The following is a 22,877-nucleotide window of genomic DNA, read 5'->3' as shown; positions in this document are numbered from 1 at the left end:
AGGTCCTGGACTGGACAAGTCTAATGACAGGAATTTATATCCCTATGTATATATGCTAAAAACAGACAAACAAACAGAACAAACCAACCCTCAACTCCCCTCTGTTTCAAGGGGAAGAATTTTTAGATTCAGAGAGTGTCAAGTACTTGTATCCCAAATCCTTTGTCTATATGGAATACAGCAGGTATTGTAGGAAATTAGATATTCATTAGAAATGATTAAAACTTTGTTGACTGCAATTTTCCTGTCTGAGAGCTCCGCATTACATGACACTTCAGCACATTTAATAAAATCCATTCCACATGCTTAAGAATGTACTTATTAGGGACTGTTTTAAATAGAAGTGATTATTTTAGTTCTCTACATCTGGACATTTGAGACTCTAAAATAACTAACTACTATACTATGTAAAAGTAAATGTGAAAAATGAAATCTAGGACAACAAAGCTAAGCACAGCATTTTGGATGTTTGACCCACATTAATCTGCAATATTGCTCACTTCAGATCACTAACAGTTCCCTAATGGCACATTTTTATCCTTTCATTAGATAAGCACCTTTCTGTTGTAATGTTAACTATAATGCAGTAATAAATGCCGTAGCCCTTTGTAAAATAAAAAACAAATATATTATGTCAAATGATAGCTATCTACACCTTACTGAAGTAGACTGTCCAATTTTATTCACACTGAAAAGACTGATGTCTCTTAATACCTTCATTTTCTAGCAAGACAGAGAACTGTTTTAATTCAGCTTTCCAAATGAATATTATCTGCGGAAGTCTTACCATTTCACTGTACTATAGCAAGTGGGGCTTGATGATCATTAGGTGCTTAAAGCGCATACTGACACACAGAATTACTGGAGATAATTTTACTGTTATTAATGATTAGTATTCATTTGTCTTAATAATTTATAATCTGGCAAAGTAAAGAATTGCATTTTCTGCTATTCTGTATATTAGAACTGTATAAATTTCAGCAATAAACAGATAACCATACCTTTCATTCATGATGTGCATTCAGCCACATACGGCATCAAATTTACTCTAAAGTTTTTACAAGTTCTGTGAATAAATCTAGTAAGTGCAGGAGGAAGAAAATAAATTAATTAAAGATAGTGGTTAACAGTAGTATTTGCATGAAGCTTCCTTTAAGCCTTTAGGGATTGATATGCGTTTTTTGTTCAAACACAGCCTTGTTAATATCTGTTAGTAATCTGTCTTTCCTATTGTCTATTCAGTTGACTTCTAGGGAAAATTCTGAGTAAACAAAAACATTGTCCTGTTAGTAACCATGTCTGTAACTGCATTGAACTGTACATGAATACATATAGAGATAGATGATGCGTAGAAGGAAATATTACACCAGGAATGACAGTGCTCTGGAAATTAATAGGTTTGGTTCAGCAAGGTTACTTGCAAATAATAATTTATCATTGCTTTATAACGCAAAACAGACTGTCATATATTGAAAACAATTTGTTTTTGGTATAGGTTAAGCAGAAATGAGAAAAGAGAATATTGAGAAAATACTCGTATAGTCCTCTTAATTATATTCTAATATATATTTAGTGATCAAATTGAGTACTGTATGAAAGCCAGATAGTTCTAAAAAATAGAAATTTCCTGAATACTTCTATTCCAAGACAATGCATTTTTCACTACTGAGCACTAAGGATGATTCACTTTCACCCAACATGAAAAAAATTCAGTAACTCCTACGAAATGGAAGATGATGACTAAATGGCCAAATTCTAAACAAGTGCTTGCTGGTATCCGAGATACAAAACAATGGGGAAGTTATTCCACATTGTGATGACTGAACAGTATTATATGTCGTTTACATATTAAGATAAACGTCATGAACAAAGACTGCATGTGGAAATGTGAACAGGGTTTTACACAGTATATATAAATGAGGTAACAGTTGTTAAAGGAATTGAGTATATGTGTAGTTAAACTCAAGATGCAGAGGAAGCAAGGTGGAGTGGTGGGAAAATGTCCCCTGAAGAAAGCTGCAGTAGAAAGAACTTTCAGCCAATAGATTTTTGAACAGCAACAAAAGAAATGAAATACTTAAAGATCTGTACAATCAGAGGCAGAAGGAAATGAAAAGGTAGGTTTTTCTCTTTTTTGAAGTAGCATTTAAGATAAAATGTGAAAAAATTACTCATGTGATCTAAAGATTTTTTCTGATCTGAAGTGTTTGAAACTAGTAACTGCTAATGAGCCATTAAAAAGAAATGACACCCCCTCTGCCCAAAAAAACAATAAAGTAGAAAACAAAAACAAGTGAAAATGTTAAGGAAGTATAGTTTTAAACTCTAATAATGCAATTTTATAATTTGATAATTTTTTTTTTTTATTAGAACAACTGAATATCCATCTTGTGGATTTGCTTTTGGCATCATTCCTTGTGTCCCACTGTTTAGAAAATGTGAGGGCCTTTGAAAGTAACCGATAAAAAATGACTATTAACTTACCATACCGATTAGTTTTCACTTTGCAAGTTAAAATGAGAGCATACTTTTGCATTATAAAACCACAGAGCTTACCTTTGCACCCAATTCATTATACTGCAACTTCAAAGCTGTAAGTCTTTCATCCAGTTCTTTTGGGTTCTCTGTCTGCTGCTTTTGAACAATCTGCCTTCCAGTTTTTATCACGGTTTCCACTTCAGACTTCACCTCACTCAGACTTTTATATAATTTCTAATCAAGTCAGAACATGAAACAGAAGCACCACAATTAAAATAAGTAAAAGGGAAAATACTGTGGAAGCTATTATACAGACGCACTAGAATTCTACACATTGTTTGCTATATAAAAGCACCATCATGCAAGACCAAGAACCTTCAACTCCCATTAGAAAGCTAGTGGAGTTCAGATTGCTCATCACATGCCAGGTATGTGACCTAAGGATAGCAAAAGCCCAGCCCGAATATATACAAGTAAATGTTTAGGAGACAAATCAATCACAGCTTCTAAATCAGAACCCAAATTAATAGATTCAGAACAGTTTACCACTACTAATACTTGTTGCAAAGACATGTCGACAGCAGCAATGGCAGGACAATTACAATTACAGGCAATTACAGACAAGAAAATACAGGCCGTCACTAATTGTAATAACATATGATAAAGGTTGTTTTCAAACTGATTTAGATAATGCAATACTTAAAACAATAGGTGTCTTCTGTCATCTCATAGAGCTTGTTGGGTATATTTAAACTACACATAACCACTAAACTCACTTTAATAAGAAATCTGACAGTTTTTCATACTACTCATTGGAGACTGGTAGGATAGAGGTTTTTCCCTACATGTATTGAGTTTAACCTTGTTTTCAAAATTAAATAAGTAAAATCTACACGAAAAAGTAATAAAACAAGTTTAAGTCAAAATATATTAAATAACTCACTATATGTTCCTTTATTATTTCAATAACTAAGCGGAAAATCAGGGTTAAACAGCTGTTCAGTAAGCACTGCCATGCAAGCAATCTGTAAGTGCTATACATACCTACTTAATATTTCAAAAGAGCGATACTAAGAAAACAGTAAGCTTTGTCCTTTCTTTCCATATGCAGAAAGTCTGAATATGACAACTGCATTTAAATCTATAACTTGGTACCCCAAGCCATTTAATAACCACATAAATGCCCACATTGATATAAGTAGTGCTGAAGTTGAACTTATATTTCTATTTAATTTAGAATTTAATTCTGCTGTGACATAGAAATTCCAGTGAACTCCATCATGGAAGAAGACTCCACAGAGATACAGAGTATCCAATATCACATAGGTAGGTGAACAATGACAAATGTGAAGCTGTTGAGAAGTTTTATTGTTGAACTGTCTACCATAACTCTGTGTTCAGGCATTTTCCTGTGACATGCTGGAAATTAAACTTACTGCCCTGCACCCTTTGACAGAACTGCAAAATAAACTATATTGTACTTTTTTCTTTCCCAGTTTTTTGAACTTTCCTCTTAGTAGTAGTATCTCACCACAGTGTAAAATCTGTCTAGACTGTCTAGACACTACAGGTAAAGGTAAGACTTTTTTCCCAGCAGATCTGACAAGAAAAAAAAAAAACAAACACATTTTCTCTGCAATCTAAGGTTAAGATGATTCTCAATAGGATTATTATTTTATTATCTATTTATATACTACCTTGCAGTCCAAGGGATCTTAGGTGCCTTATATGATAAATACAAGCGTGTATGATACACATTGGCCAACAACTGATAGTATAATATGACTCTACTTTTCTAAACAGAAACATCATCAGAATCTTTAAGTAGACAAAGATGCTCTAAAAACCACTATGAGGCTTCCCAAGAGCATGACAGCTACAGGGCTGCAACAACTAACTAACTGCTGAGTGGAACTACTTTAATGCAGTAGAGGGTTTCTAAATACCATATAATTCTGATAAGAACATGAATTTAAGGGTAGTTGCATTAAAGAAAAACCCAAGATGTAAAGAAACACCATCAACTTGTTCTACACCTATTTTTTTCTTTAAATTCTTACATTTAGATCTGAAAGAGCCTGAGGCAAAAAGCTGTCTTAAGGCATACCAAAGCTCCACAAAAGGCAGCTGAAGACAAGGAGATTGTTCCTAACAATCTGATTGTCCTGATTGTTCATGTTAAAAATCTCCATTTTCCTATTGTCAAAGCTCTAATGAGGGTACTCTATGCTTCTCCTTTATGTCTGGGGTTTCCCAGCTAGAATAGATTTCATGCATTGCCACATCTCTTCTGGCTATATCATGGACTCCTGTGATTGTATCGTATTGTGGAAAATATAGCCCATCTAGGGAGATAAACTCAAATGCAAGATAGAGGGGGGAATCGGAAAAGGCGTCTTTACTTGTACTCTTATATAGTGAAAGTGTATGATCACTATTTGAAACCTGACTGAAATGCAAAATGTTTTGATATTTAAATTTTTTCAGTTTCATGAATAACTGATATTTTGTTTCTCATCCTGAAAGCTGGGCAACATTATGTAACATTTAGCTTTCTCCACATAACTCCATATTTCCAAACATTTTCACTCATTTCATTAGTATTCCATGCTTCTGAGAGGGTCTTTACCATGACAGGAGAACAGAGAACACTATACAGAAAGGAAGAAGTTACTATAAGACTAGAAAAGATGTTAGAGCTATTCCACCATCTTATTATAGCTTTGCAAACTTTAAAATTGAATAGAATTTTAAGTGGACAATGTCCTTCTAAACTCATTTCCAAGCAAGAAAAGAGGTGGGACAATAAGGATCAACCCCTTCTCTCTAACTCCTCTCCATAAACATGTCCAATTTTAAAAATGTTCCTGTAACTTTCATCGCACAACTTTGCTCTTAAATCTCTCTCAGAACTTTTTCTAATAACTCCCAAAGAAATGCTGAAAACATCATTAAAAATATTTCGAATCTGAAGGACAGAATAGGTAGGAAACTAATAGAAAAACAGGATCTTTATATATTCACCATGCAGTGATCCAACTGTGATTGCACCACTTCCTGCTCAACACTTTTCATCTCCAACTTGGGCACCTGCAATTTCACTTCATCTAAAATCCTTTTACATTCTTGCAGACGCTGTTCAAAATTGGCTGGCTTCTGGAACAAGCGAAACTTCATGGACACATCCTGCAGCTTTTTCTGAAAAGCAAACATAGGTGAGTAGTAAAAGTGAAATTAAATCAATATTGAAGATAAATCTTAGATTGGCTTCAGAATGCTGATAATCCATTATCAATCAGTACAGTTTCCCGTTCTATATTTAAAGAACCAAAATCTTTTGGGGAAAATATCAGCTGCAGAGAATCTGTTTCCACAGGAGGGGGGAAAATTCTCGCCTCATCAAGGACATGGGATGTGGCAGAGCCAGTGACAAAAAAGCACATAAACTCAGCTGAAGAAAGGAAGAATTTACATATTTTCTGATATATAAAATGTTGGAGGGGTGAGGAGAGAGGTTGAATGGCTTGAGCATAGTACAAAGAAGAGTTCAAGAGTGAATGCTCATCAGCTCTCTGCCATGATGCCACTTCATGGTATTAGAGTAAATCTTTTAGTCTCTCAGTGAAATACAACTGAAGGTTCTTGGTAGTAAGTAGGTCTGGCACAAAAATTGAGATTTAAAGCATATATTGGATTTCTATTTTCATTTCAAAAGCCATAACCTAGAGAAAAGAGAAACTAATTTGAAGGCAGTAAAATCTGTGACAAGAATCTAATTTCACAATTTTCACAATTCATTATCTTTCTCAATTAATCATACTGCTCGCTTATATGATCTCTACCTCAGAGGAAAGAAAATAATTAAAAATAAAGCAAAGAAAAGGCATTTTAATTATTTACAGGACTCAGAACTCATGTCCTTATAGGGGTACACAGCAAACTTCCAGTAGGATATGCCTTCCTACAGTTTGAAAAGTACAGTATCACCAAGAAATGGACAAATAATTACATAAGAACTCAGCATTTGCAAACACACTTCACATTTTTTTTTTTCTTCAAATCCTGGACACTTCATGCCTATAAATCTGTTGTCTGTACTACACAAACTGAGAAAAACTATAGTAAGAAACATAATTAGCCTATATATAGAAATATATGGCATTAGTAAAAATCAGCTTAGCCTTTGAAAAGGGAAATCATGCCTCCCATGTCTATTAGATTTCTCTGAAAGAGCCATCAATCCTGTGAAAATGACAATTCTGGGTAACACAGAGTACTTAGAAAACTTTCTTCTGACAATATTTCCCCATTAAACACTTAATGAAATTGAGATCCCATGGAGTAAGACAAGAAGTCTTTTCCTGGATAAATAATTGACTAAATGAATAAAAACAGGAAACAAAGGGTATGCATAAATGTTCTCATTTTTCTTCAGAGTGTTTGCATATACTAAATTCATACTTAATTGGTTTTTCATCTTCTTGTGATACTTCAACTTGATGAAGATCAAGTCCTATGGGAAGCTTGCAATGCCCCATCATATCCCTTACAATTTGTGTTGGTCAATACATTAAAAATGATCTAGAAAAGAGAGAGAATGGAAATATTAATGCTAGAGAAAATGAAAGCCATATGTGAAGAGTCACTGAAGGACTGCACAGTGCTGAGGGACTGAATGAAAAAAAAGGCAAATGATACTCAATTCTGCCAAAAATTAAGTAAAGCATCACAGAAAACAAACAAAGCTTTATCTCCAATAAGCAGGTTCTAAACTACTGTATTTATTAGCACTCTCAGTTGAGTTTGTAATAGATAACTATAATAGTTACAATGTATACTTATATTTATCTCAGGAAGCTCCAAGAAAACACTGGCTCAATACTTAAGAGCAGCCAAAAAAGCAAAGCAAGTATTTGGAATGATTAGGAAACAAACGAACAAAAAACAAAATACCTGTCACTGTATAAAATCCATCGTATAAAGCTATAAAGAGCCTGAAAACTGTGTGTAGTTTTGATCCCCCCCCCCCCAAATTGTTGTAAAAATAGAAAATGTGTAAAGAATGTGTAAAGAAGGATGACAGGACAATCAAAGGTATAATCAAAGGCTTTGGTATGTCAACATAGTAGTCAGTCTGGAAAACAGACAACCGAGGGGGAGTAAAATTAGTGGCATGCAAAAGCTTGAATAGCAAATGATAACTTTTTCTCAAAATTCAGGAAGAGGTGACATCAAATGAAACTTTCAGATAGGAAGTCCAAAATGAAGAAAAGGAAGCACTTCTTCACATAACATACAGTTAAATTATGTAACTAGCCAGCAATTTACATATGTTCACAGAGCAATTAGACATTACGAGTTTTTAAAAACCTCTGACCCAGAAGTTGCTGAGTTGCAAATCCCTGGAATTTGGAAGTGTGAACTGGGGAAACACCATTAAATGTTCCCCCTACTCTTCCTTGTTTCTATCTTCTGGCTACCACTGAAGATAGGGTATTGGGCTGAATGGATCAGACGTAACAAGGACATTCTTAAATACTTAAAATGCACAGCTGGCTGAATTCACCGCTTTACACTGACAGCAGAACTGATGGCACCCATGCTGCTCATGCTTCCCGATCAGCCGACAAACTTGGCTGGCCTCGATAGAGAACACAGCAACTGAGGATAGACAAGAAAAGTCCTCAACTAAGTCATTGTCATCCATTCCGTCTTTTGAAGAAAAATGGTTTCTTTAGAAGCAGAAGAACTGTATTTTATTCAAAGCAGAAGTACAGATAAGTAAATATTCTAAGAAATAAGAACTAGCACTAAAATACAGCTAACACTGAAAACAAGAGTTTTTCAGAATTTATAGCCAAGCTATCTCAGGAAACGACAAACACAGAACTAATTTCTGTCAATAATTCAAGATAATGTTTTGTACTTTTACATTCTTTTCATGCTATTGAATTAAATAATGTTAAAATATCACTAGGAATTAGTAATGACAGTAAGGAGAGGGAGTCAACTAAGGATTTTTTTTTACTATGACACAATGTGTTTACCTTAAAAGACAGATGAATATAATAAGGTAACAAGAATGTCATTTGTCTGCTGTATCATTTCTTTCAGTGAAGAATCTACTATTGAATTCCCCAAAACAGCACTTCATAAAGACAGATTATCAGGCAAGATTTTGCTTTCTTATAACACTTTTAACCTAGTAAGATTAACTAGTTCTTTCAACACCACGGCAGAAATAGGTTCTCGTTTTGCTAAACTTCCTTTCCATCCCTAGCTTTGAAGATCAGAACCTAACTCAATCTACAGTAATCCAAAAAGCCAGGATAAGTTTGGTCAATGAGCAGTTGTTTCACGATTACATGGCAATTACTTTGTTTCATAAATCGCTGTTTATTTTCTGTCTAGATAGATAGTTGAATTAATAGTACAATTCATATAGGTCAAATAAGAAATATTTTAGTTCTTTTTTTTTATTTTACATTTAGTGCAAAAAAGAAATGCATGCAGTATTTATTTGTAAATGACGCTCTTCAGGAAAAAAGTAAGTAAAGACAGATCTTGTGCAATGCGATTTACCACTGAAGGTACTTCACAGTGACGCAAATTAATTCAATACAGTTCACCAGCCTAAAATCAAATACAGTCACAAGTCTTTGGAACAAAGTGTTCAGCTTTCACCTTTTTTCGGTTGTTCATACTTACATTATTTATATTTTAAAAGATTTTTACGTTCATGTAAATTTGTTATTTTTGTTTACATTTTCTCCTATTTACGTACCCAAAAAAGTTTTTCAAAATGACCCAGCCAATCCTGTCAAAACAAAAACTAATATATATGGTCATCTAGAGAAGTCTCTTGAGGAAAAACATGTGCACAAAAACAGATTAAGAAACAAAGTGTACACCTACAAAGGGTAGTGCTCCCTTGCATGCTGTTGGATTTATAAACATATAGATAGAAAGTCCAATGATGCCTGCACTTCACTGAAGAAATAGCGGCAACTTCAGAGCTCCTGTAGAGACCATCAGAGGGTGAAAGAAGACAGAAAAAAAAGGAAATGCACATACATATTCTCATCAAAGAAAGGCTAGTCTTGTAGATGAGAGGAAACATTAAAACAGTAACTTGTTCATTTCAAATTAAGAAACTTTTCAAAAAGCTGTCTTTACAGCTTGTACAGTCTTCAATGCCTCATCACCAAAATACTTGCAAAAACCAGTCTTCACAAAAAGCTTGGTAAAGTAATGTTATCCTCAACAGGGTAAAAAACTAAAGCTGGCATTTTAAATCAGTGATTGCAATGAGCTGCTCAGCTTGGATTTTAATACTCTCCTTGTACCCCTTATTTACAATGTGAAATATAAATGAAGATGTAAGAAATAATTTACGGTGGAAAGAAAACATTTAAATTACAGTTTTTGTCTCTTAAATACAGTTCTACCCACATTTCCAAATATTTTTAACTCTAAAGAGTTTTATGTACGTTAAATGGTATACTGAAAAGCTTCACAGTGGTGTCACTTCTTATAACAGTAGCACATTCAAAACTCCCTGTTTATAGTGCTCCTCCACAGCTGATTACTTCAGCTCTGTGTACTTGAGAACTGTTGCCAACTAATTAGGCAGACTATAATAAAAACTTGGCAGTAAGAAAACATAGATGGTATGCTTTATCCAAGCTAATTTCCTAGATAGAAAGGAGCAGCTAAAATATAAGATATCTTAAGAATATTTCATACTATAGTAACAGTAATACAAATGCTGTTTGTTTGCACGAGCGAAGGAAAGATGCAGGAAGTAAAACTGGCATACCTGTGCCACATCAATTTGGGAAAAAACTCTTTTCGCAGCCTCTTTACCCCGGTTTCGTTTCTTCATTTCTTCCAAACTAATCTCATGGCTTGTTAATTCAGATTGTATTTTCTGTTGAGAAACAAAGACAATAATAATAAGTGTTTGAAGAAAACGTTTATCTTGTTACGATTGTTTGGAATAATTAATTTTGAAGCACATTAAAATAAAAGTTATGCAGTATATATTGGATCATTGGAGAATATTATAAAAGAGTTATTTGTTCACTGCCCTGTAAATTATTCAGTTTAGTTTCTCTTGAACATAATAATTCCTTCTCTTGCTTGAACATATAACTGTCTGACATTGTGACAATAATGACATAATCTTGCTAAGGAAACTGTGACTAAACTGCAGACAAAAATACAGATATCTTTCTTCTGAAGAAAAGCAACTATTTTCATTGGGAAGAAAATTGAAAAGTAATCACCGAAAAGAAAACCACAAATAGAAAAGGGATTTGCTTTGCTATTCCTGTGTCCTGTTTAGTATTTTCACAGTGTCATCAGCAGAGTTGAGAGAAATCTGATCAAAGTATCTTCGAGGTATAACAACATTTTCATCTCACAGATGTTGTGCTACAGCTAGGACATTATTCAATCTGTGGCACGTTACTAACCAGAATCTACTGCACTGCCTTTAAACATTTTCTAACATTTCTGGTTTTCACTTTCTGCAACCAGTATGTGATCAAATCACCACAATAAAAATACCTTTGTTGGCTCATCGTTATTCAACCTTACAAGAAGAAACAATTAACTTAAGCAATGCTGGGTAACACAATGCAGTGGAAAACAATTAATGTAATACATATTGCTAGAACATAATTCAGAGTAATCCAAATAATTTTACATTAAAATTGTTAGAAAATGAGAATCTGGTGTAAGTGGAATTGCTAGACAAGTACCACTAAGGACAATTGCTATATGAAAGAAATACAGGACATTTCTCCACCAGGAAAGATATTTAAGGCCTATACTCCTGCAAGAAAAAGTGATTTTAGATTTAATTTTTTTCCTATGATTTACAAGCATTTCTCAAATATACTCAAAACAAGCTGTAAATTTAAATATATGCACAAGCATTTATCTTTATACTCCAGCTACTCGTAAAATATGAAATTAGTGTAGTTCAAAAAAGAAAAGAGGAGTATAACTTTGAAGAATTATGCAAATGAGGAAAAGCTGTTTTCAATTGTAACTTGATTCCTTGAAGTTTGATTATAAGTAAAAATGAATATTAAATTATTTGTTAATCACATCTTCATAGGTTGTTAATTACAAAGCTGTATAGATTGTACACTCTCTACTATATAGGGGTATTACACGGTTATAACTTGCAGACAAATGTAACATGTTGTAACAATACTAGATTTAAAGCAGTTTCTCACAAGTTATATTAGAAATATATTAAAATACATTTTAGGAGACAAAGACTTACAAAAAAGATAATAAATAATTAATTAAGAAAATATATTTATAAGTCTCAATTATCCAGTATCCTTTAGAGAAATTAAATATTTTTCTTCAGGAAAGCATTTGTAAAAGCAAAATCATTGAAAAAAAACTGTCAATTTACATGAAATTTTTCACTTCAATTTATCATAATTGCACTTTTTCTACTTTTCAGAGTGAGCATTTGGATTTCTCATTCTCAAAGCCATTTACTGAGTGGCCAGTTACATTTGGAGCAAGTAGTAGAATTTTCTAAATATGATATTTTACTTTTGAGAAAACCAGGAAGGTCAATTGCAAGGACGACACAATAGAAGGAGAGAAGGCTTATTTAATAGTTTAGAATATTTCTTTTCTGCTTGTTTAGAATTTCCCTCTTGAAGTGTACAAGGAGTGTAAAAGGATTATTTACTGTTTGTACAGCAAATGGACCAAATTGTTGACAGTGACTCAGAATTAGTCAACTCATTTCTTGATGTCTTGGAAGTCAGAACTGTACATGCAAAGAATATTTGAGTCTGAATGTTATAAGAAGATATTATATCACATCTGGTATTTCAACTGTTTGCTTCTGCCTTTAGAGCACCTCATCAATTAACTCTGATTTTGTGCTGTATTTTCCAGTTTACTTTGCTCAACCTCAGAGTCACTCTGGAAAGCATATAACTGAACAATTCTTATCTGAATAGGTCAGGCAGCACTGCAGAGATAAGAGTAGGGTTTTAATAATTAGGTATTATGGGACATTCCACGGAGATTGTTCTATCTTCCCTTTTTAAAACTGCTCAGCAGGAGAGAGATGAAGCATCACCTTCTCTGACATCAAAATATGAATTAGAGGGAACAAGCACATTAGAGGAAAGCATGAAAGAACAGTAGAAAAGATTATAACAAGAAAAGATTTTCTGTAATTGCTACCGCTGCTTACAGTCTCAGTAGAAAGTTTAAATTGGTCTTGAATGGATACAAGATAATTTATGACACCTGTCTATGCTCCTTTTCAACCAATTTGATATTTGTTTTTACATATCACCCCTTTTGACTCATGAATTTATTACACAGACTTCTAAATTTCCATACAAAAACACAGATTTTCTTCATTTCTACTATTGTTGCCTCTGTTCTCCCCCGTGCTTCCTGTCTATATTATCCTTTAATACAGAGTAAAATCTTCGCAAGAACTATCTTCCTTTCATTTCTTGCACACCGCAGTATAATGTAGGGTATGTAACTAATATATACCACTGTGCTTAAATTATTCCATACTATGGCTTATGGAGTCTCATTTTCCACCACTCATTGTTAGGCATTTTTTTAAACCAGTTTAATAATTTGCAAAATTTATACACACACACATATATGTGTGCATATATATATATATATATATATATAAACTAAAAGATATATACAAGATTAAAGGGATTGCTTTAGTATTGTAATGAGGACTACTAGAGTAAAAGGATTGCAGTCTCAGGGGCATTCTATCCATTATTTCTCTCAATTACTAATCCTGATTTTAAAAAAGGTGAACAGTGAAATGAAGACAGTCTTGCTACACTGACATCAAAAAGCAGAGAACTGGCACTGTAGCTAGTCCTTGAAGAGCCTTTCATACCTTGAATCAGAGAAAGGAAAGCCAAAACAACTAATGTTACAGTTCTTTCACTTAATACCTGAGATAGTATGTTACAAAGCTACCTGCAATCTAATGCGTCTATAACAACATTTTAGAAAAAAGCTAACAGAGCATAAAGACAAATCTCGAACTATAAGGCTTGACTAAATGTCGCTACACATCAATATCTGATAACATAATTAGAGAACCGGCTGAAGTATTTAATAAAACAGAGAAATGCCGGTCCACAATGATCAGCAAGATTAGAACAACTGAAATTAATCTGGAAAAAAACCTCAGCTATTTAATTAAAAGGAAATGATTTATTTATAATCAAAGAATAAAAATATCAAAACATAAGAGCATACATTAACCTAATATTGTGGGACAGGGTAGCTGTAGTCCATATTTAATATGCATATACAGATTTTAGTGTGGTTAACACTGGAAAGACTGCACTATGATAACAGCCCCAAGCAATGTAGTATCAGCAAATTGCCAAAAAGTTTGAAAGACATTCTGAAAAAAAAAACGATAAAAGTATTAAAACATGGGTGAGACTGCTTTCTTAGGGCAGGTCAAAGATACCATATTCTGTCCCAGAACTAGCGTCCACCTTGTTTATTTTGTCTGCTTTTTAAGAAGGAAGAAGTCCCTGCTGGTTCCATTCACTTCAGGAACAGGGCAAGGCCACAAGAGGTGTATCTGATACCGCACAGTATGCTCCAAGCTGCCTTAATTTCAAGTTACCTGACCTCACTGTATTTTCTTATACTGGTTGCCAGAAATTCATAATACAGGGAAGACTTACATCAGAGTCAGCGATGACTCTACTGGCAAGGTCAGCAAATTAATAACTTCTCAAAAGCTGGACAAATCCAGAAGAAAAAAGATTCAAATGATATGTGTACTAACACATTCCCAGTTGAAACAGGGAAGATTTATATTCTGATATCACTTGAACTTAGAATAAGCAACTAATAGGTAAAACATTTTCCATGGACACAACACTGAAATGAGAGTGGCCAATTTCCTAGTCTGAATTTGACACATAAACTTGTACAATAAAATACAGTAAACTTCATGAATTATTGGCCATTAAACACTTGCAGCAAAAGGATCAGGTTCAAAACAAGCTGTTAGAATTAACCAAAGCTTTCCCTTCTTTCTGATCTCTTTTTCCCTTTGAAGTCCACCGCAGGAGAACAATAATTCATTGAAAATGTGTCTACTAATTAAAAACTTCATTTCTAAAACCTGTTCCTGTACAAAAGGGTTATTTCCATTCTGTGACAGATCATAAACTGGCCCAGTCCTCAGAAAGAAGCATGCCCTGCTTTCTCCACAGAAAGCAAAGTGAAAGACACCAAAAGCCTTTCAATTCTAAAGCAAAGGTTTATTGAAACACCACATGATACCTTAGAGCCAGGGAACCCCTTAAAGAGAGGTCACTTGGATCTCTTGGATGATACATACTAAACAGAAAGGCTTTTTTTGATACCTCTCTCTGACCTTGCAGGGTTGGTCCTTTCCCCACAAGATATTCTTCCCGTCTAGCAACTTTCCTGTCTAGTCCCTTTGCACAGGCTCTTTTAAGAAGAACGCACTATGCAAAACATGCTTACAAAATAAGCTAGGAACAAACTAAGCAGTTATAGCATCTTTTACTATACCCATGCTAATCTCTTCATATTCCACATCCTCCAGAAAAATAAATCAGGCAACACTAATATTGGGCAATAAAATAGTGTTTAGTTCTCAATAACTGAAAATTACACAGGCAGACTAGTAAGTCTTTCAGCACTGAGTGGTGGTTCTGGAGCCAAGGGCAATTGGATTAATATCCATCTCTTCCACTGGGTGTTCTAGGAAAAGAAGTTCTAATTTTAGCATGGTACATCACTTTTCTACTGTGGATTTCATTAAGGTCTACCACCTAAAAAGACTTGGAATTGCCAGCAACTCTGAGTTTTGCAGTGAAGCCACAATAAGATGATAATATGACATGATTCAGGCATAATGGTGAACCTTTAATTGTTCTCTGCTTTCGTGGAAACTAATTCCTTATGAACTCTAATATGCTAGGCTACCTCTGCAATTAATGAGTCCTTCACATAACTCTTATAACAAAATTGTCTAGATACAAAGTTGCAGTTTTGGCTGTGATTTGCTCATGTAGTTCACAAATTATGCATCATCTCATGTGACACAGAAAAAAACCCCAATATTTACTTTTAAAGTAATTGCATATGGTATGTGCCTTTTCCGAATTGCAGAGAACAGCTTGTCAGTCCCTCTTGGCATATTAATTTTTCTGATTTATAGGCCTGTAAATAGCATTCAGTCAGCATAACTGAGCTCTCAAGAATTGTGCTCAGTTTAACCTCACTTTTGCTTATTTCAGTAATGCTTCAGGTATAGAAACACTATAAAATACTGAGCCTAACAGTACTGATCATTTACAATTCAATTGCTAGTAATTGCTAGCCAATTCTTATCTGTTGCTAAGGAGTCAAATCTCAGCCTGATGTACAAAGGCAAGGAAAAAAAAAAACATTTAGAGAGCATTCTGATAAGTCAGATTTTATAAACTGGAAGATCCTGATTCCAGGAAACATTAAAAAACATGTCTGAGGCAATTTCACAACTGTTAGTGGTTACCTCCGAGAACTCTGAAAGAATGAGGAAGGTAGCAGAAGATTAGAAAAATGAAATTAAATTACCCATCTTTAAAAGTACAAAAAGAAAGAGAAATTGGAAATTTTAATGTATCAAAAGCCGAATGATGGTATTAAAAGCCAATGATGTTATACTTCTGCAAAAAATGGAGAAAATCAAATAACCCTATATATACAAGATGATGATGTAGCCTGAAAGTCAAACAAGTAAGCCTTCTACTCAGCACTGGTAAAGTCTCAACAAGAACAGTATGCCTAGTTCTGGGCACTGCTTTTCAAGAAACACTAACTGAAGAGAGTGCAAAGGAGAGCAGCAAATCATCAGAGGATAGAAACACGATTGATGAGGAAAGACTGAATAAATTGGACATGACAGATATTAGCCACTTAACGCAGTACAAGGTGTTCAGAGGCTATGGAGACAAGCAGAGAGTAAGAACTGAAATACCAAAGAATCCTGAATATATATTCAAGCTTAATTACATAACAAAATATGAGCTTACATTTCTGAATAATGTTTACCAGCTAGTCCCTTTTTGACCACCAATATTCTACACATCTCTGAGCAAGATAATTCTCTAAACTTCCAACGCAGGAAAAGTAGGTGTAAATATCTTTAACATTACAGGGTTTACTAAGTAGACAATTGCGAATTCTTTGTCCCAAAGTATTAGTCTGAAGGCAATGATGCATGGCATTATTCTCATTAAGTAAGACATCAAGTAACCGAACAACTCTGCCATTATAGCATCATATTTACTTTGCTTTCAAACATACCACAATGATATTTTAACAACAGATTAAAATCATTTTCACTTAGGAAATAGTCAGATGTGTAGTGCATATCACTACACAAGTGTAATTAAGGAGTTTATTGATAAAACAGGGTATGGCATTTTTTGTTTTTCTGAGAAACACAAAGTTGTTCATTTATTCTCCACATCGCATTTTACATAAGTCTACAGGGAGAACAACAGACAAGTTTTTTGGCACATCACTTATTTGTCCCCTAATGTAAAGAAAAACCAGGCCATGTCTCAGACTAAGCAGAATTACAAAGCTGAGAGTGTCTCTACCCCACCGAAAGTTATTATTTAATAATAGAGCTACAAATAATTATCTGAAAAATATTTTGTCATATAAATGTAGTATATTCAGTTCAGAAGTCTTGTCTTCCTATCAGTTAAATATCGCTTGAGAAAAATCAGAGACTGGCAAATTCCTGCAATGATGACTTCATTCCTTGAATTATCTTGGTATATTTATAGAAATGAAAGAAAGTTCAGTTGGGCAGTGAGATCAAACATGCAAACAAATAATCTTTCTTCTAGAAAATTATTCTAGGCTTTACCCCATTTTAGTCTTTTTTTCGTTAGTATGCCCTGAGGAACCAGAACTGATTTATCTGTGTGGTTCCTGTCAGACTGTTTTGTCTGAATATAGCATCTTCAGTTGTCCTCAAAATAAATTGATCAGTAGAAAGTTTATTAGGTGGCAGTGGCTCTCTAGCATTAAATTCTCAGTGCCACATGGTGGAGTAAGAAGCACACGGAATTTGCATTCAGAAGATGATCCAAAATAGATATATTTAACTCTGAGGATTTCTGTTTCTTTGTCAGCTTTCTGAATAAACCGAACAGATCATTTTATTTAAAAAGACTATCTAAGTATCATCATTTTCTGAGATTCATTTCTGATCAGCTGAAACAAAAAAAGATGATTGCTCCTATCAAAGCTACAAGTGGATTTGAATTTTTGAAGCAAACACACAGATACGTAGAACCCACAAACCCTCAATGTTTTTCCAATGATAAATTCTTCCATATGTTCTTTTAGAAATGCAACACATTGCTGAACAGTTTGCTAAATCCCTCAGCATGGAAAAACCAACTCCCACCGAGAAGCTATCATCATTGACCAAAAGATTCTCATTCCAGCTGTTCAGACACCATTGTAGGGTATCTTATATGAATGAATTGCTTTCAACTCTGCAAAAGAGCTGTGCCAGCACAGACTCCACAGGAGCTGTGGTCATTCAGTAGGTACCTATTCTGCTATTGTTTCAGCCTGGCTGTTCACTAATGGAATGAATCAGTCTATTTACCTGTTTCAGATTCACTGTATGTTTCCTTCCCCCACAAGGATTTTAAGGAATTTCACAACTGAACTTCAGAGAACTTCAATGTTGGCATTAAATCTAAGTTGTTAATTTAGTTTTGTTCATTGATCCAACTTGCATCTTAAAATAAAAACAAAAGGGAAAAACTCAGCAGCCTCTACGCTGGTTTTCCCACAGTGGATATATTATAAGCAGGTGAATTCAATGTCAGACAAAAAAGTGCAAGAACAAAAACAAATTCTGCAAAACCACTGATCTGAATTTTTCCTTGAAAAAGTGTGCCAGTCAAATTTGGCTGAATTTTATGCTGCTTCAGTAGCTGAAGTTCTGAATAACTCCCTCTTACATAAAGTTTGTGATCACTGTCAATACCGTATCTAAGGATGTACATAAACCTGATGCTTCCATGGGAGATATGAAGCACCACTGAAAAATGCTACAATGTATAGGGTCCAAATAATATTATATAATATATGATAGCTTAGGATTCAAACTGGAACAGTAAGTCATCTGACTCTGATCCCATTCTCACACTGAGGTAAGTTAGAAGCAACTAAATTAAAATCAGTTTCAAAAGAAGACTGAATACAAATATGATCTTGTTTTCTAACTACAACTTTTTTATTCATACACACACACACATAAATATCTGCATGTACTTACAAACAGACACACTAGAAAAGAAATGGAAAGGTGCAACTATCTACATTTTAATTCAAAAGACATGGAAACTTTTAGTTTTAAAGGACATAAAAGATGATTTTCAGGGCTGTGTTACAACCACATTTCCTTTATATGTCAGCAAGCTGTACAGATGATCGCTCCTAGGCAAGCAGGTCTTCAGCCTCTTACAACACCTCTGAATATATTTAAGACCACCTAAGCGAATATATTTAAGACCACCTAAGCTACTTCTTGTAAGACAACTGTACTTTAGAATGTTTTAAAACTACACAGGCAAGCCAGAAAAAGCACAATTGAATGCATATTCTAAAAATCATTATGAAGCACTCATTTTCAAATTTCCTGTAGTCTTTTTTGTTTTGTTTTTGTAATCAGACTTCCTAAATTTAGGTTGAACTTACAGAAGAGTTGTCGCATGTAATATTGTACATTGTTAATCATTTTACACCAGTTATTTGATTTTATTTTAACTTGCATTTTCACCATTTTAATGATGCTGTAAAGCAGATGTTATAGGGGAAACAATGAAAGAGTACCAATGAGAATTAGATATATAATTTTATTTCAAATTCAAAGGCTAAATAAACCATTTTTAAGGAGGGGAAAAAGAATTTTCTGTTAAACTTAAATATGTTTATATTACAATTTTTACAGCTCATATATGTGCACATTAGGTAATAATTAATAATGTTATCTGAGCTTCCCTAATTTAGTAACAATCCCTAGGCCATGTAAATAGCTTTGCAAAAGAGCCATCTAAGAGTACCGAAGATGATGAGTTTCTTCTTTCTAGGATGAGAATGTATTTTAAAGAGTCACTATGTTTATTATTGCCATTTTAAAGCTGCTGTATAGTCTCCTAAATCATTTTCAGTTCTCTCTATCTTCTGGACAGGTATGGATAAAACAAGAGGAAAATAAGAATTTACTCAAAAATTAACCTGAACATCTCAAATTAACCCAATCTAACATTCCCTTGCACCTTCATACTGATCACGTTGCATATCCCACTTATTAACATGAGCCCAAGGGACACCAGACACTCTTTGGTTGATTGGGAAAAGCAGCAAGCACACCAGTTCAAGCTGTATACAACATACCTGTGCTTCCTGCGGGACTTGGGCTGCATCAACTCTGTCCGCAATATAGGCTGTTAACTGCTTGTCAATAACAGCAAGAGACTCTTGGATTAGGCGGAGGGTTTTGTCAATCTCCTGGGCAGACTGAATACTCTGTTCAAGACTCTTCTGTCTTCTCACGGCCTAAAAGCAATGACAACATTTTTAATACTACTACTAATAACACTTAGAATATAATAATTTTTCACACATTGCTTTTTTCAAAAAAGGTAGGCTAAGAATGAAAAGCAGCCCTCCCGACTTGTGCACGTCCACCTTTTTGTACGATAAGTTGCGCATCTTTTTGCCTCCCATTCAGTTCTTTTGGGTAAGAAACAAACACACGAGAAACCCCAGGCTGCCCAGACAAGCTTGCAGATTGCAAAGATTGCAGGGTCCTGAAAAACCAATGCCGGCATTGAGGATTTCTACGGTGAGTGGAGGCTAGCAAAGCTGCATAATAAAACCATCCTGATGGTGCAGTCTTTCACACTGAGGCATAGCAGTCCCCTGATCTTATTATATAGTTCAAGAGATTTTGTTTTACTGAGAGTAGGGTTACTGTCATCACAATCCCATCTGAGACAATCCACTTCAGCAAGAGAGAGGGATAAAGACTCTCTCTCGAGGAGCTCTCACATGTGAAGTATAAATAGCTTTCTGGAACAGAGACATTGCCTACTCTGAAAAAAAAAGAGGGAGCCTTGTCTTGTCTGCACACTCTCCCAACCTGTCTTTACTCTGACTGTAGTCTCAGAAGTTGACTCTTGTTTCTTTTCCACCATCAGTGCTGCAGTGGATTGCTTACTTTTCTCCAGAAAGATGCTTTCCTTTCAAAGGAGCTCCCTTTAAGATTTACCAAGTCATAACATTATTCTCCTTCAAATCTGTCCCCCAAACCCACCTATATTTAAACACTTGACATACACAATTTTGGTTTAACTATTATTTGTAACAGTTTAATACAGTAATTACAAGGGAATGACCTAGTATTTTCTTCCATCTTTTGTTGTGCTCACTTGCTATTCTACGTATTGTACAGCTTCTGCCTAGCAGCGTGTCTGCTCTGTACACAGGACATAATAACTACCAACAATCTCAAATACAACCTAGATTTTCTTTGTACAAGTCCAGCCATACTGCTGACCACAGAATAAAGTGACTAACTCTCTTTGATGACATAAATCAAAGGAGGAGAAAGAAAGAAAGCACTCTTTAAATAAGATTGCTGTGGCCTGCCATTTTTCAAGCCAAATCACTTTTTTTTTCTCTTCAGTGAACCAACTATACTTTAATTTGATTTCACAGCTACTAGGAAATTCTTCACTTGAATAAAAATATCTCTCAGCAATGCAGTGAGAATTCTTGACATCTTTATGTTCTTCATGAAGTTCAGCTTCTTTTAGAGCTTCACATTTAATGAATGAGAAAGCTTATTTATTGTGATCATTCTTGCTACTTTTGGAATTAGTTGAAGTATAGGGACTCAACCAGTATGTACTATATTTGTGTTTGTAAGCTGCTTTGTGCTATTTCAAAATGGCTGATCAGATAATCTGGTATCACTGCCAGTTCCAGGAATCTTCTGTGTAACTTAGCAGCTTTGCATAGTGGACCCACGCTGTCAGTGTTAATGGCAGCACCTGAGCCTCTAAGGTAAAATTACCCAATAAAATGAACCGTTAAAACAGTGTTACTTCCCAGCACAGTACTACGGCTTGCTACTTAAATGACTTTTATTTCCATCTGATCTGAGATTTTATATTAAAATGTTCTCAGCCTGTTCAAAGCAGCAGGGTTCAAAACCACAATTTCCATTTACCTTGGCAGTCCCTACTACTAATTGCAAGCCTGGCTAAGATACAGTCACTCTCTCTCTTTCCATTTGCATCACTATACAAAGCAATTAAAGACAACTAGGTCAGAGAGAAGGTAAGTAGGTTTCTATAGCCCCCTGATAAGGGCATCTACCTGGAAGCATGGAGACCTGTCTCTAAGAAGAAAATCTCTCACATTTCCAGTCTGCCCTTACTCATCTTTGGCTAACTGCTAGTACCAAACTATGTTATTAGTCCATCTGTACTGACGGCTATAGTGTCCTGATGTTCAGAAGAGCTCATCATTTAAAATAAGACACTGAAAAAGTTTCATTCTTATTAGTCATTAAAATATGTGCCAACACTTTCGGGAGAATTCAGGATACTGGATACAAATTTGATGCTAAGGCCTTTTGAAAAATAACTTCTATGTCGATCCATGCTAGCTATTATTTGCAGCTAGACACTTGCATAAATTTGCTGCCAGTCTCTGAAACAGCTGGCATGTATGCAGTGAAATGTGCTGCCAAACCAGGGATCTGAATTTTACAGTAGTTATCAGTACATGGAAATTCACAAAAATCTTAAAATTGTATGACAATATGAGGTCCCTAAAAAGTTGCCATCTCTATGCTAGTGTCAGCAGAAAATATGCCTATCAAAATTATATTTTTCAAACAGAACTTGAAAATGAAAATATTCCCAAACTTATTGATCAAATACTAAGGTAGATAAAGCTAAGAAATTATTACAATAAAGCCTTGGCTAAGTCTGACTGAATTTTTACAGCTGGATTTCAAATTACTATGAAGTCAGATGAATGTAAATATATGTATCTTATGAATATCCATGCACATATGAATTTCATGTACACACAAAGCAAGCATACACACAGACACACAAACACACACACATGTGCACAAGCACTCTCTTTTCTAACACTATAGAAATGAAAGTTCATTCTCCTCAGAACGCATTTGATTACAACCCAAGGACCGGTGTGACATGTTGTATCTACCAGGTGAAATATACCTTTTCCTTTAATAAAACATGACA

The 22,877-nt window shown here is 34.6% G+C and overlaps 1 protein-coding gene across 9 annotated transcripts in view; it reads right to left on the bottom strand.

Moving 5' to 3' along the window:
* Positions 1–22,877, bottom strand: part of DMD (dystrophin) — a 1,316,184-nt gene that overhangs the window by 716,188 nt on the left and 577,119 nt on the right. For all 9 annotated transcript variants that reach the window (XM_026096811.2, XM_064497835.1, XM_064497804.1 and 6 more), the window contains 4 exons: positions 19,987–20,148; positions 10,298–10,408; positions 5,503–5,676; positions 2,557–2,712 (listed from right to left, as the gene is read on the bottom strand). In XM_026096811.2, coding sequence (XP_025952596.2) covers positions 2,557–2,712; positions 5,503–5,676; positions 10,298–10,408; positions 19,987–20,148 — 603 coding nt within the window. The remainder of the gene's footprint in view (positions 1–2,556; positions 2,713–5,502; positions 5,677–10,297; positions 10,409–19,986; positions 20,149–22,877) is intronic.

The sequence above is a fragment of the Dromaius novaehollandiae genome, chromosome 1 (assembly GCF_036370855.1).
Source record: "Dromaius novaehollandiae isolate bDroNov1 chromosome 1, bDroNov1.hap1, whole genome shotgun sequence".
Taxonomy (NCBI): Eukaryota; Metazoa; Chordata; class Aves; order Casuariiformes; family Dromaiidae; genus Dromaius; species Dromaius novaehollandiae.
The sequence above is the reverse complement of the archived record's forward strand: the minus strand, read 5'-3'. Positions and strand labels throughout refer to the sequence as shown.